Consider the following 16,689-nt stretch of genomic DNA (forward strand, 5'->3'; position numbering starts at 1 on the left):
CCCAGTCAGCTGGGCGGCCAGGCAGAGGAACTCTTCACTTCCCAGACAGGGCAGCAGCCAGGCAGATGGGCGCCTCACTTCCCAGAGAGGTCGGCAGCCAGGCAGAGGCCTCCTCACTTCCCAGAGGGGCCTTCTCACAAAATTCTTTTGTAGCTTCATGATTTGTTGTTTTCCACCAGTGAACCTTGACATTTTAGATGTATATTATTCAAAAAGTATCTTTCAGAAAATATCCACATTACAAGCAGCTAGTTTCTGTTTGTTGGTTTTTTGTTTTTTTTGAGTCGGGGACTGTCGCCCAGGGTGGAGTGCAGTGGCGCGATCTGGGCTCACTGCAACCTCCACCTCCCGGGTTCAAGTGATTCTCCTGTCTCAGCCTTCTGAGTAGCTGGGATTACAGGCACACGCCACCACGCCTGGCTAATTTTTTGTATTTTAGTAGAGACAAGGTTTCACCGTGTTGCATAGGCTACTCTCGAACTCCTGAGCTCGGGCAATCTGCTAGCCTTAGCCTCCCAAAGTGCTAGAATTACAGGCGTGAGCCACTGCACCCAGCCGCTTTATTTATTTATTTATTTATTTATGTAGAGCATTTTTAACCTTTTCAGTAGTAACGCACCAAAGACAAATGTGAACCACTTATTTAGTACCGGTGTAGTCAGCTTAAGTTACCAACCTAGTGATAAGAACTCCTAAGTAAAATGCTCCTGCATAATTTAAATATTTATGGTGAACAAATGCTGAGTATCTGGTATTGCAATCAGCTCTGTTATAGTGACGTGAGGGATGTAGAAGCAAATCAAGAATAAAATTAATTCTTTCCTTAAAACAGTCTATAGGCCAGGCGCATTAGCTCATGCCTGTAATCACAGCACTTTGGGAGGCCAACACTGGAGGAGTATTTAAAATGAAATAATTGCCTGACCCTTAAAACCACTTGGTATAGTTGGAAGAGCAGCAATTATGCCTCTTTTACAGATAAGGAATCTAAGAATCAGAAAGGCAAAGTAACCTGCCTCTCTACATTGCTGTCAACCAGGACTGTGTTTAATTTTCAGACCCTTAAATCCAGGGCTCTTTCTACTACACTGTACTATTCCCCAACATCACTAAAAAAAGGCCATTCTTCTCACTATGACGTATGGCATGTCATTCTCACCTTTCCATGCCTCATCACAAATTCTGTCTCCCCTATCTCCACCCCGTGAATTCCCTTCACAAACAGTAGATCTCTCTCATCTGCAGTTTTGCTTTTCAAGGTTTCAGTTACCCATGGTCAACTACAGTCTGGAAATATCACCTACAATAAGATATCTTGAGAGAGAGAGAGAGACCACTTAATATAACTTTTATTATAGTATATTGTTATATTTGTTCTATCTTATTAAATTAATAGCTATTGTATTAACACAATATGGAATGTATCTGCCACAGATAAAGAGGGACTACTGTATGCAAACTCAGTCCTCCACTGGGATTTCACTTCCTCTTACAGCTCTCTCAGATTATTCCAGTTCACACTGTAAAAGTGATTATATGTCATACCCAACTAAATCAGAGTCAAGGAGCTGAGGGAAAACTCATTCGGGGTGAATAGCACAGTTTTACCTAGCAGCTGCTGAAACAACCTGCTGTGACTATCAAAATAGTTGTTTGCCAGTTCCCGAATGCTTCTCTAGTGCCAATGAAGGTTCTTGCAAAGCAACACGTAACATTGTTCTTTCTAATAAAATCCTCAACCTTCTCTTTGTTCCTCAGACCACCACCATCTGTATGTATACCCCAAGTTGCAATTTTGTTATTCCCAAACAAAATGTTTAATTTACAGCTTTGTCTCTTTATTTTATTGTGTCTTCAACAACACACCCTTGATTCCTTCCCCAAACACCCTCCAAACTTGGCACTTTAGAATTTAATTAAGCTGCTAGCATAGATTAGTTTGGCTAGTGGCCAACCTAACTAATGCCTTAAGAACAGTAACTGTGACTTCCAAAACTTTTATTTACCTCACTGTCTTTACATACATTAGAAAGGGGTTGTCCAAAAAATATTTTTATTTATTAAATGTTATGTTAATGGTTCAAATGTTTCCTTAATGGCAGTACCTTGAGTCACCAAGGCCTCTCTAATGAATGCCTTCTATTCACACACCAGATACCACCTCTAGTCATTTAATTTGCTGCAGTGGCTGCCATATTCTATCCCTGTCCTTTCCTGAAGTGACCCATTCTCTCTCTTCCTTATTTCTGGGACTAGCAGGGACTCTCTTTCTCCTTGGGGTATCTATGAGTTAGACAGTTCTCATGCATTCCTATTTCTTGCAGTACCAGTTGTTAATTACTCTAATGTATCACATTGTCACTGTTCATTTTACAGTTGGATGGTGTATTAGTCCGTTCTCATGCTGCTATAAAGAACTCCCCGAGACTGGGTAATTATAAAGGAAAGAGGTTTAATTGACTCACATTTCCACAGCAGGGGGAGGCCTCGGGAACTTACAATCATGGCGGAAGGGTAAACAAACATGTCCTCCTCATGGCAGCAGAAAGGGGAAATGCCAAGCAAAAGGGGGAAAGGTCCCTTATAAAACCATCAGATCTTGTGAGAACTTACTCACTATCACAAGAACAGCATGAGAGTAACTGCCCCTGTGCTTAAATTACCTCCCACCTGGTCCCTCCCACAACACATGGGGATGATGGGAATGACAATTCAAGGTGAGATTTGGGTAGGGACACAGAGCCACATCCTATCAGACAGAATCTAAGAATGCCTTATTGGTTTAAGAGACATATACTTTAGAAGGCTGAGCTTCAACACAAATCCTCAAACTCTTCCAAAAAACTGAAGAGGAGGGAACCCTTCAAACTCATTTTACCGAGCCTGCATTACCCTGATACCAAAGCCAAAGACACTACAAGAAAACTACAGAGCAATGTCCCTGATGAATACTGATGCAAAAATCCTCAACAAAATACTAGCAAACAGAATTCAATAGCATATTAAAAGGATTACAGATCATGACCAACTAGGATTTATTCCTGGACTGTGAGGATGGTTCAATACATGAAAATTAATCAGTGTAATCAGCACATTTACAGAATGTTGGGGGGAAAAGAAACATGATCATCTCAACTGATGCAGAAAAAGCTTTTGACAAAATTCCACAACCCTTCATAATAAAAACAATAAAGTAGGAATTGAAATAAACTACCTCAACATATTAAAGGCCATTGTTCCATGGTAGCAGTTCTATGCAAATCTACCCCCAAATTCCAAGAAAGCTGAGAGGCTGGCAAATCCATTTTTTTAGAAAAAAACATTTAATAGGGACATAAGAACAGAAGCCATCTCTGTGTCTCTGTCTTGGGCAGAGAAAAGATGGTGGATCTATGGGCCATAAATCCCCCAACCTAGAGGTTTATACACCAGAGTGAAAGGGTGATTCAGAAGGGATTGTAGGACAACTGAAGGAAGATAACATCAAAGTTGTTTTGACCTAAGGGCAGGATTTATAGTAAGTACATACTCTTATACAAGGAACCACAGATAAATTGGAAATCTTAGAAGGTTTCTTGGAACTGGGGTTAGTCAGAAGTCAACAAGGCAGATTAGCAACCCAGATGGAGTTATTTTGGCCTCCAGAGCCGCATCTGAAAAGCCCAGCGCTAATGTCTTACTAAGTGGTGAAAAGCTGAAAACTTTTCCTCTAAGATCAGGAATAAGACAAGTATATTTGCTTTTGCCATTTCTATTCAACATAGTACTGGAAGTCCTCACCAGAACAATTGGGCAAGAAAAAGAAAAGACATCCATATTGGAAAGAAAGGAGTAAAATTATCTCTGTTCACAAACAACATGACCTTACATATAGAAAACCCTAAAGATTCCATAAACTGTTAGAATAAATGAATTCAGCAAAGATGCAAGATACAAAAGTAACGTGCAAAATGAGTTACATTTTTATACACTAATAATGAGAAGGTTGGAAAAGACGTTAAGAAAACAATTCCATTTACAACAGCATCAAAAGGAAGAAAATGCTTAGGAATAAACTAAGAAGACAAATTTGAAAACTACAAAACACTGATGAAAGAAATTAAAGAAGACACAAATAAATGGAAATACATCCATCATTGTACATTGGAAAACTGATGGTCATACTACCCAAAGTAACCTACTTTGGGTAGATCTAATGCAATCCTTATCAAAATCCCAATGGCATCTTTCACAGAAATAGAAAGTCCATTCTAAAATTTATAAGGAATGTCAAGGGACCCCAAATTGCCAAAACAATATTTAAAAAGAACAACAAAGTTGGAGATCTCACATTCCTGATTTCAAAACTTATTATTACATAAGCCACAGTAATCAAAACAGTGTGGTAATAGCATAAAGACAGAGACATATAGACCAATGGAATACAACAGAGCTCCAATAATAAATCCTGGTATATATGATCCTTTTTTTTTTTTTTTGAGATACAGTCTCACTCTGTTGCCTAGGCTGGAGTGCAGTGGCACAAACATTCACAGCTTGCTGCAGCCTCAACTTCCCAGGCTCAGGTAATTCTCCCATCTTGGCCTCCCAAGGTGTTAGGATTACAAGTGTGAGCCACTGCACTCAACCTTCTGAATCTTCTTTAGTAGGGTATGTGTTCAAGTCTTTTGCCTGCATTTTAATCAGGCTATTTGTCTTCTTATTGTTGAGTTTTAAGAGTTATTTTGTATATTTTGGGTAACAGTCCTTTATTAGATATTTCTTTTGCAAATATTTTCTCCCAGTATGTAGTCTATCTTATTCTCTTGACTTTTTTCACTTTAAAATCAGGTTGTTTTTTGTTATTGAATGGTAGGATTTCCTTATGTATTCTGGATATTGGCCCCTTATAGGATATATGATTTGCAAATATTTTCACCTATTTTATAGGCCTTTTCACTCTGTTGTGTTCTTTGATAAACAGAAGTCTTAAATTTCAAATGTACCACTCTGGTACAGAATGTTATTAGTGCAAGAGGCTTGGGGAAAAGCAGAAAGGGTACATAAGAACTCTGTTCTTTCTGCTAAATTTTGCTATGAACCTAAAATTGCTTTAAAAAAATTAATTGGGCAAAGGACTTGAATAACATTTCTCTAAGGAAAATGCATAAATGCCCCACAAGCATATTTTTAAAATGTGCAACATCATTAAATCATTAGAGAAATGCAAATCAAAACCAAAGGGACGTATCACCTCACACTCATCTGATGGCTACTTTCATTTTAAAAAAGAAAGAAAAGAACAGAATGTGTTGGCAAAGAGGTAGAAAAAGGTGAACTGTTGTGCACTGTTGCTGAGAATGTAAAATGATGTAGCCCCCATCAAAAACAGTATGGCAGTTCCTTAAATAATTAAAAATAGAACTATCACACAATCCAGTGATTCCACTTCTGGGTATATATTCAAAAGAATTAAAGCAGGGTCTTGAAGAGGTATGTGCTCACCTATATTCATGACAACACTATTCAAAACAGTCAAGAGGTAGAAGTCAAGAGGTAGAAGCAACACAAATATCCATCAATGGATGAATAAACAAACTTTGGTATATACATACAAAGTAATATTATTGTCTTAAAAAGGAAATTCTGCAGCCAGGTGCAGTGGCTCATGCCTGTAATCCCAGCACTTTGTGAGGCTGAGGTGGGAGGATCACATGAGTCCAGGAGTTCAAGATTGGCAGGGGCAACATGGAGAAACCTGCCTCTACCAAAAATACAAAACAATTAGCCACGCATGGTGACCTGCGTTTGTAATGCCAACTACTTGGGAGGTTGAGGTGGGAGGATCACCTGAGCCCAGAAGGTAGAGGCTGCAGTGAGCAGTGATCTCGCCACTGCACTCCAGCCTGGGTGGCAAAGTGAGACCCTGTCTCAAAAAAAAAAGGAAATTCTAACATATGCCACAACATGGATGTATTTGAAGACATTATGATAATTGAAATAAGCCAACTACAAAAAAACGAATACTGATCGTATCAGAGAAGCCAAATTTATAAAGAGAGAAAGTGAAATGGTGGTTCCAGGGACTGGGGGAAGGAAGCAATGAAGAGTTAATAGGTACAGAGTTTCAGTTTTGCAAGATTAAAAAGTTTTGGATATTCGATGGTGTGTAAGTTTAGTCTAAAGTTATCCCTTTAGATATTTTAAGTTCGGCCTAGGGGTTCTCGGTATATAGTGAACTATAACCTAACTGAATGTGTAAACAAGCTGTAACCTATGCTTGAACCAATCACTGAGTTTCAGCCAACCAAAGACGGCCAAGTGTTCAAACCATGTTCAAACAGGGCAAAAGCCAGGCTGTAACCAATCAACTGTTTCTGTACCTCACTTCCATTTTCTGTACATCACTTTACTTTTTCTCTCCATAAATTTTCTCCCACCAAGGGGCAGCATTCGTCACTCTGAACCTATTCTGGTTCCGGGACCTGCCCAATTCACAAATCATTCTGTGCTTAAACTCCGTTAGATTTAATGTGTCTAAAGCTTTTCTTTTAACAGTGCACAACCATGTGAATAACTTAACACTACTGAACTGTACACTTAAAAATAGTTAAGATGGTAAATTTTATGTTACCTGTATTTTACCACAATTTTTTTTTTTTTTAAAGCTGAATTCACTTGCCAAAATAATTTCAAAATTCAATTCCAAAAATATAAATGCTAGGCACCAAGATTCTTGGTGCATCAGAACTATCTTCAGCCTTCCTTTTCCAGAACAAGTTCTAGGCACCAAGATTCTCAGCACATCAGAACTATCTTCATCCTTCCTTTTCCAGAACAAGTTCCAGCTGCCTAGACAGGCTGAAAGTCCGGGGCAGTTTCGGTGATCAAATGACCAAACTAGAGCAGACAATGGCTTCCACGTAGATGAAGCTAAGGATTTTAAATTCAAAAGTTTCTGCCCATTGGCTACTACGTAATAACTTAAAACATTCATACTGACTTAGGAAGCTTCTGTGTTCAGCAACTTCCTCAATAATACTCAGACCTGTTGCATTCTGGGCCCTGCGGACAGGAAACAGTGCCGTCAGGGAGCTTACAGCCTAGCATAGGACGGTAAATATAAACATGTAACGCGGCACCCCACAGAACAAAAGCATTAGGCCGCTGATTTCACTCGTGTGTACGTCACAGTGATCAACTGACTCATTTCCACCACGTTTCTTTTCACTTGAAGATGCCAAATTAAGGCTGCGGCGGTTTCCATCCGTCCCTTCCTACACCGCGGCGCCCGCTGGAGATCCGAGGCGCACAGAGGGGAGCTGCAAGTCTTCTGAGCCTGGGCCCTCCTACACCCGCTAAGAGGGGAGGGAGCGCCTCTCCCGACTCCCGGAGGAGGGCGCCAGTCCTCCGGTCCCCGGAGAAAGAGGGCAGGGAGCTCAGCCCTCTTTCTCCTGAGTCCCGGGAGATGGCCGCTGTCCCTCTGAAGCCGGAAGTCGGCTTTAAAGGCCGAGCATTGCGGACAAGCGGCTGGGAGGCACTGGAGAGGGGACAACGTACCCATTCGGATGTGCACGCTGGCGGAGGCCACGCTGCTGCCATAGTTGAAGTCGTCCTCGATCGAGGAGCAAGGGTACCGGGGGTCAGGGTCAGCCATGACGGCAACAGCACCCCTACCCGCCCTGGACGAGCAACCGCAACCGCCTTCTATCCTCTTCCGCGAAGAAGAGCCCAGCCCCAACAAGTCGAGCGGCGTCGGCGGGCGAATCCCGAGCGAGTCGATTTTCTCGCCTCAAAAATTCCAGCTGGGCGGAGAAAGCGGGGATGGCTCCGAGTTAGGATGGAAGAGAAAATGGTTTACATTCCCGGCGTCATCTGAAGTGAAACTTTTCTCAGATTGTTCTCAACAAACTTTTTAAGTCCTCTCACCTGGAGAGTTGCTAGTGATAGAACCCATGTCCCAGTCACCCATCCACTCAACAAATACCCATCTCATTCATCCACTCTTTCAATAATCACACCGAGGATGCGTTTTTACTATTATTTTAAAATAATAATAATATATATTTATTGGGCACTTTCTATAAACTAGGCTTTCTGAATGAAGTAATATTTAATCCTGAAAGGCAAGTAGGGGCCAACCAGAGAAAGAGCAGTAATGTAGGCTGGTCCTCAAGTGACCAACCTCTGCAAAGAGGGAGACGGTGAAGCTCAGCTGGTGTAGGGGACAGGTGGCAAAGAATGAGGCTGGAGAGATAGAGATAAGCAAAGGCCAGATCATCCTATGCCAGAAGTAGAATACATTGAAGAGGGCCGTGACCAAAGGCAGAGAAAAGGGGATAAAGTTTTATTACTCTTAAGAGAGAGATGATGGTGGCAAATACAATGAATTAGAGTGAGTATTCATGATATTGTTGTCATTCCAATATAAAGAGGTGTAGACATACCCAGAGTAGTGTCATCCTAGGTCCCTTGGAATTGTTTTGGTGAGTTTACTTTGAGCTACCCACATTGCCCAGTCCTCACCTTAACCACAACACCCGAACACTTAGCAAGTGGAATTCAGAACAGTTGTGGAACAGTCTATTCTGAAACTAAATCCTTAAACTTGACGTCCTCAGAAGCCTTTGCCAAAATAACTAACCTCACTTCCATAATGACAAGAAAAACAAAACAAAAATAAAACTTTATCTTTTATGATTTTACATTTTACAAGCACATCATTTTAATTTGTTTTTGTTGGTTTGTTTTGAGATAGAGTTTCAGTCTGTCACCCAGGCTGGAGTGCAGTGGTGCTATCTAGGCTCACAGCAGCCTGGACCTCCTGAGGTCAGGTGACCACACCCGGGTAATTTTTTGTGTTTTTTGTAGTGACAGAATTTCACCATGTTGCCCATACTGGTCTCGAACTTGGGCTCAGGTGATCCCCCCACCTCGGCCTCCCAAAGTGCTGAGATTACAGGTATGAGCCACTGCGTCCAGCCCCTCATTTTAGTTTGTTGAATGGATAGGTGAGTGGGATATGGCCTCTATCACTTTAGTCACTCTCCAGGTGAGAGGACTTAAAACGCTTGTTGAGAAAAATCTGAGATAAGTTTCACTTCAGATGACACTGGGAATGTAATCCGTTTTCTCTCCCATCCTAACCTGAAGCCATCCCCTCTTTCTCTGCCCTGCCATAATAATGGAAATTTTTTATAGAAGACAAACTGGAGCTACATTGGGAACCCACTTTTGTATTGACTAAAAACAGCATCAGCAAAGTTTGATCCTCTACCTCTTACCAATTACAAAAAAAATAAATTCCAGATAGATTGTGGATCTAAATGTGAAAGGCAAAACAATAAAACTTAAAGAAAATGATACAGGAGAATATAATTTGGAGGAAGGCAAAGGTTTCTGAAACCAAATACAAAATCGCATTAACTTCAAAGGAAAAGATTGACAAATTAAATTATATTAAAATTAGGAATTTCTAGTAATCAAAATATACCATAAGAGAGTGAAAAGGAAGCCATAGAGTAGTGAAAGATATCTGCTATACATATAACCTACATAAGGCTTCTTTTCAGAATATGAAAACAATTGTTACAAATCCAGACCAAAAGAAGAGTCAATAGAAAAATAGACAAAAGATTGGAACAGGAACCTAACACACACACACACATGCACAGACACACATAGCCAAGTGGCTAATAAATATATGAAAAGTTGACCAGAGAAATGTAAATAAATGCCAAAATGAGATATCTCTAAGTACCCACCACATGATTAAAATTAAGAGGTTGATAATATCAAGTGTTGGCAAGACTGGATTATGTAGAACTCAAATAAGAGCTGACTTAAAAGGTGTGCAACCTATGCTATTGCACAGAGCCCTGGACTCAGAAGGACCCCGCACTTGGTTTAATGCACAGCTGTCACCATTTTGAAATACTTAATAATTTTGCCTTCGAACATGTGTTTTGTAAGTGAAGTCTGAAAGTACAATGGAATATGAACATGAATAGAGGTATGCACAATGTGGATGTCCACTGTTTCCTGCCAATCATTTGCATTTAATCATTTAGCATGCCCCCTGAGCACAGAATTCTGTTAGACCTGCAATGCATGGGATTTAAGCTAGACTCAAAGCTAGTGAAAGATAAGCATGTCACACCTGCAACTTAGTAAAGGGAAGAGAAGAGAAGACACTGAGAGCCCCAAGAGGCCTAGCTTTCCTTACCGACGAGAACTTACTTTGAATGCAGAAAGAAGGCAATGACTTTTTTTTGGGGGGTTTTTTTTTTTTTTTTTTTTTTGAGACGGAGTCTTGCTCTGTCGCCCAGGCTGGAGTGCAGTGGCCAGATCTCAGCTCACTAAAAGCTCCGCCTCCCGGGTTGCCATTCTCCTGCCTCAGCCTCCGGAGTAGCTGGGACTACAGGCGCCCGCCACCGCGCCCGGCTAGTTTTTTGTATTTTTTAGTAGAGACGGGGTTTCACCCCGTTAGCCAGGATGGTCTCGATATCCTGGCCTCATGATCCACCCATCTCAGCCTCCCAAAATGCTGTGATTACAGGCTTGAGCCACCGTGCCCAGCCAGCAATGACGTTTTAAGAAACGTGAATGACCAAGGAATCTTTGCACATCTTTTTTTTTTTTTTTTTTTTTTTTTGTAATAGGATCTTGTTCTGTCACCCAAGGTGGAGGGCAGTGGTGCAATCATAGCTCACTGCAGCCTCAAACTCCTGGGCTCAATGGCTCCCCCTATCTTAGCCTCCTACTACAGATGATACCACCATGCCCAACTCTTTTTTTTTTTTTTTTTTTGAAACGGAGTTTCCCTCTTGTTGCCCAGACTGGAGTGGAATGGCACAGGTCTCAGCTCACTGCGACCTCTACCTCCTGGGTTCAGGTGATTCTCCTGCCTCTGCCTCCCGAGTAGCTGGGATTACAGGCATCAACCACTACGCCCAGCTAACTTTTTTGTATTTTTTGTAGAGACGGGGTTTCACCATGTTGGCCAGGCTGGTCTCAAGTTCCTCACCACAGGTGATCCGCCCACCTCGGCCTCCCAAGTGCTGGGATTATAGACGTGAGCGACCGTGCCCAGCCCTAAGTTTTTAAATTTTTTGAGACAGTGTCTTTCTGTGTTTCCCAGGCTGGTCTTGAGCTCCTGGCCTCAAGCAATCCTCCAGCCTTGGCCTCCCAAAGCGCTGGGATTACAGGCTGTCACATTCTTTTTTTTATCTTTTTTTTTTTTTTTGAGACAGAATCTCACTCTGTTGCCAGGCGATCTCAGCTCACTGCAACCTCCGCCTCGTGGGTTCAAGCGATTCCTCTGACTCAGCCTCCCGAATAGCTGGGACTACAGGCACCCGCTACCATACCCGGCTAATTTTTTTGTATTTTAGTAGAGACAGGGTTTCACCATATTGGCCAGGATGGTCTGGATCTCCTGACCTCGTTATCCGCCCACCTCGGCTCCCAAAGTGCTGGGATTACAGGCGTGAGCCACCGCGCCCGGCCCACATCACTTTTTATTTGTGTGCTTTCCCTGTAAATGTCAACCACTTACACTCAAAATGAAGACACAGAAGGAAAAGGAAAAATATGACAATCATAGTTCCTTTTCTTTTCAGGCTATCCTTTGCAATAAGCTGAAGTTAGAGTGTTGCTATAGTTTGCATGTATCAAGAAGTGAAATAAAAATAATTGATTTAGTTTTGTGTGACTTTTCCACAGTTCTTATAAGAATGAAATAAATACGTACAAGCCATGAAACACAAATTGTGTCATTTTGGTGATTCCACATATGCATTAACCCCCCTTTTAAATTTGTATTTAAAACTAGCATTGCAAAATATAAAGAGCAATGGCAAAATTTGTGCTAATAATTTTAAATGATTTTTTATTTACTACATTAAATAGAAAGTAAAAAGCATCATGGCAAGTCAAGAGATTGCAAAAGAAATGAAAAAGCTTTATATTTAAGTATCTTTAATAGGGTTTTTTCCTGCTTTTTAAACAAGAGGTCCCACATTTTTACTTCTTGCTGAGCCCCACAAATTATGCAGATGAAGCAATTCCTTTGGAAAATTGGCAGTATCTACCAAAGTTGAACATACACTGCAAGTTCTATGACTTGGCAGTTCTACTCCTAAATAAAGTATATGTTCAACAGAAATGCATGCACATGTTTACGAAAGACATAACCAAGAATATACATAGCCAAGTTATTCTTAATAGCCAAAAACTAGAAACAACTCAAATTGTCCACTATTGGAAAAAATGAATAAATTATAGTATATTCATATAATCACATACCCTATATAATTAAAATGAACAAATTGGCATGTTCATGGGATGTAGCTTACAAACATAGTGCTAAGCAAAAGAAATCAAAAGTAAAGAATATGTAGAATAACATAAAGAATAATGTAAAGCTGAAAAGCAAACAAAAGTAATCTGTGGTCTTACACATCAGGAAATTGTTTATCTTTGGGGAGGAGGAAGGGATAATCATAGGGAGGAGGTACTTAGAAGGAATTCCAGGATTCCAGTAATGTTCTGTCTCCTGGTTGATTACATATGTTCACTTCTTGATAATGAGGCAAGCTATTTATACTTAGGATTTGTGTGTATTTTATACTTAAATCTGTATATTATACTTAAATTTTAAAAATTGTCGTAGAAAAGTGAAAAATTATTTGCTCCCTCTCGGTTTAGATAAGAAAGCTATCTTATGACAATAAAACATTTACTTATAGACATGAAATCCAATAACTCAGTAATCTAATGCTTCTCTATTTATTTTAAAGCTACAATTTCAAGGAAAGTGCTTTGTAAATAAAATCACTAATCTAAAGGAAATTTTATTGATTTTTAAAGACCTATCTGCATGCTTCCTCTTCCCTCTAACCATCTCTTCATCATTCTCACCTCCTTTTCACCTGTGTTTGCTCTACAAACCCCAAGCTAAAACATCATCTGGACTATTCTCAAACTACAATTCTGTCCTTATTTCTGGATTGCCTAGAAAACACAAAACATTTTTGGTTTTGGCTTTTGGATAATAACCTACATTCAACATTAAAGGTCGTGGAGATATAAGTTGCAATTATCTTTAAAATTGTTTTATCTTTAAAATTTTATTTACAGCTCAACTTTAGTGGCCAGAATAGTGGAGATTTATAAGGCTCATAGGTTACTTAAAAAGAGCAAGGGCTTTTACAGCCAAATAAACTAGAATCTGAATCTTAGCTCACTCACCCATTTTTGGGCATCTAAGTAATATCTCCAGGCCTAGGTTTTCTCTACTGTAAACTTAAAATTGGAATACCTAAACTGCAGGGTTGTTGGAATATTAAATGAGTCAGTATGTAAAGCACATACTGATAGTAAGTGCTCAATAAAGTTTACTTTTCTCTTTCACTGAACCTTAAAGGATAGGCAAGATTTGACAGCTATTAAGGAATGAGGAATGATTTAGTTTTCCGTGACTTTTCCCTTTTTCTTTTCTTTTCTTTTTTCTTTCTTTTGTTTTTCTTTTCTTTTCTTTTCTGTTTTTTTTTTTTTTTTTTTTTTGAGATAGGATCTGTCTATATTGCCCAGGCTGGTCTCAAACTCCTGGGCTCAAGCAATCCTCCTGTCTCAGCCTCCCAGAGTGTGCTGGGATTACAGGCATGAGCCACCATGCCCAGCCTCCCACAGTGCTTATAAGAATGAAATAAATATGTTCCTCCCTTAGAAGAAGGGAGGAAAACAATGGAATGGGAATGGCCAGAGGTAGGAATGAACACAACCACCTTGACCTGGACTTTAGAGAGCCTTCAATGATAGGACTCGATTGTGTAATGGAGAGCCACCAAAGATTTTTTTGAGGAAGTAGTGTGTTGAAAACTCTGTTTAATGTAGACGAATTTGAAGATAAAATGAATTGAGAGAAAGCTGGGCTAGTGAGATAGCATTATTTTGTGGTTAGGTAGGCCTCAGTTTTCTTATCTGTAAAATGCAGATAGCATTGATACCTACTTCCAGCTGGTGTGTGTGTGGTGTGTAGGTGGTATAATAAAAAATCTATCTGGCTATTTTTCTGGCACAAAGATCAAATACATTTCCTGGCACAGAACTTCAAAAACCTTTGGAATTTCTAGAGCCACAAGAATGTCTTCTATTATTCATAATAAGCCCCTTTCATATTTGAATATATAGCTAACTCAGGAGGTGACCCATGGTGGGCCCTTACATAATTTCAAGGAAGGGGATGGCCATATCAGAAAGACCAAGCACATGACCAGTGGATTGGAGTAACAGCCACCCCATCCTGGAGATTGAGTTTAATCACAATGGTCAACAATTTATTCAATCATGCTTATGTAATGAAACCCCAGATAAAAACTGAAATAATGAGGCTCTGGGAGCTTCGTGGTTGTTGAACACATTGATATTCTGGGAGGGTGGAGCATCTGGAGAGGGAATGGAAGCTGTGTCCTGGGTGCCCTTTCAGACCTTGCTGCCCTATGTATCTCTTTACCTTGCTGTTCATTGGTGTCCTTTATAATAAAATGGTAATAATAAGCATAGCACTTTCCGGAATCCCGTGAGTTGTTCTGGTGAGTTATCCAACTTGGAGGGAATCATGGGGACTCTCAAATTTGTATTTAGCTAGGCAGAGATGCAGATAGCTTGGAGGTACCTGAGTCTGGCAGCTGGCATCTGAAGTGGGGGCTGTTTCATGGAACTGAGACCTTGTGGGGTCTGCATTAACTCTGGGTAGTTAGTGTTAGAAATTATGGACCTTATCCTTAACTTGTGGAATCTGTACTAAGTCAGTAGTTAGTGTTAGAATTGGGATGAATTGCAGGACACCCAGTTGGTGTTGGAGAATTGTTGTCAGAACATAGCGTGTGAAGTAATAACACTGTGCCTAGCAAACGGTGAGTGCTCACTGAATGGTAGTTGTAATTATTATTGTCTGAAGGCAAGGTCATCACTTCTTTCATTGATTAGACATTTATTGGGAAGTTACTCTCTGCCAAGCAGCATACCAGGTACACAAAGATGACTGACTCCTCTGCTACACACCAATCCTTCACAAGCCCATAGGAAAACAATACCCAAAAATGAGTTCCGATGGAAAGGAGTACTGAATGTTATGGAACCTAGAAAGAAATGGTTAACTCTGGGGAGATTATAAATGGTTTCATGGAGATTATAAAGCGTTTCAGTTTCCTAGGGTTGCTGTAACCAGTTACCACAAAGAGTGACTTGAAACAACAGAAGTTTCTTCTCTCACAGTTCTGGAAGGCAGAGTTTGAAATCAAGATGTCTGTGTATGGTTTGTTCCTTCTAAAGGCTCTGAGGAAGAATCCATTCCATGCCTCTCCCAGCTTCTGGTGGTTGCCAGCAATCTTTGGAATTCCTTGGCTGTGGCTGCATCATTGCCATCTCTGCCTCAGTTGTTACATGGCCTTTTCCTCCTCTGTGTCTCCAAGCCCAAATTTCTCTCTTCTTATAAAGTCACTAGTCATTGAATTAGGGGCTACCCTAATCCAATATGAGCTTGTCTTAACTTGATTGCATTTGTAACATCCCTATTTCCAATTAAGGTCACATTCAGAGGTAGTCAGGGTTAGGACTTAAAGATACATTTTGGGGGTACACAATTCAACCTGCAACACAGAAATGGTGACTTTTCAATTGAGTATTAAAGAATAAGTAGGGGTTCACCAAGTAAGAGACATTGCAAAATCTCAAACATCAAGTAATAGACAAATTGGAAAAGACCCAGACACATATCAGAAATACTATAGAAGAACAAGATTTGGTGACTTATTAGATATAGGTACCTAGCACAAGGTGCCCAGTAAATCCTTCTGAATATAGTATAAATCAGTCAGTCAAAATTACTCAGAAGTGCCTTGGCCCATGTGATCAGAAACAAGGAAGTTTATTTTCTAGGAAATAATCAGTTTGGGACATACTGATTTGATAGAGGCAAGAAATCCAAATGGAATTGTTCAATAAATACAGGAGGTGAGACGAGAATCTTCAGGGCAGGTTAGGGCTGATGACACAAATATCAAAGTAGATGACTTACAGATTGATAGATGAAGAATGAGATTATATGAAACCTCTAAGACCCAGAATAAGAGGATCAATGAATTCAGCCTATGGGTACATTATACAGGTCAGAAGAAGAGCTAGTTAAGGAAACAGAAGAAACAGTGTGTAGGAAAAAAAAATACTGAGTGTAATCACGGAGGACAAAAAAGGCAAAAATTCAAGAAAGATGGTATGTAATGAGAGGGTAAATGCTATGGAATTGTCAGAAGGAGTCTTAAGGACATTTGATCTGAACAATTACTAAGATTTTTAAACCTAAATATGCCGAGTATTTGCACATACAGACCTTTGTTACTGTCTTCTTTATAAAGGCACCAGATTACAACCAAGCTTTACTCTGCTATAAAATTTCAGAACAATGTAATAAATTCTGTACAAGAAGAACAAGAGGAACCATAACTGCTGTGAAAGACCGGAAGATGTGGATAATGAATGACCAAGTGTCGTTAGGATGTATACTTTGAAACTTGATGATGTAACATTATTTCTTGAAATTACGTACAGTTTGTTACAAACTGAATGTTTCTGACACCCTGCAAGCCCTATCACCTGACCCAAATTCTTATGTGGAAGGCCAAACCCCTAGAGTGGCTGTGTTTGGAG

At 40.1% G+C, this 16,689-nt stretch overlaps 1 protein-coding gene across 2 annotated transcripts in view; it reads right to left on the reverse strand.

Annotated features, from left to right (window-relative positions):
- Positions 1–7,742, reverse strand: part of TMBIM4 (transmembrane BAX inhibitor motif containing 4) — a 33,582-nt gene extending 25,840 nt beyond the window's left edge. Inside the window, exon 1 of one of the 2 annotated variants that reach the window (XM_008003926.3) lies at positions 7,540–7,742. In XM_008003926.3, coding sequence (XP_008002117.1) covers positions 7,540–7,636 — 97 coding nt within the window. In that variant the 5' untranslated portion in view covers positions 7,637–7,742. The remainder of the gene's footprint in view (positions 1–7,539) is intronic. The other variant, XM_073020922.1, reaches the window with a different exon arrangement.
- Positions 7,743–16,689: the final 8,947 nt, after the last annotated feature.

The sequence above is a fragment of the Chlorocebus sabaeus genome, chromosome 11 (assembly GCF_047675955.1).
Source record: "Chlorocebus sabaeus isolate Y175 chromosome 11, mChlSab1.0.hap1, whole genome shotgun sequence".
Classification (NCBI taxonomy): Eukaryota; Metazoa; Chordata; class Mammalia; order Primates; family Cercopithecidae; genus Chlorocebus; species Chlorocebus sabaeus.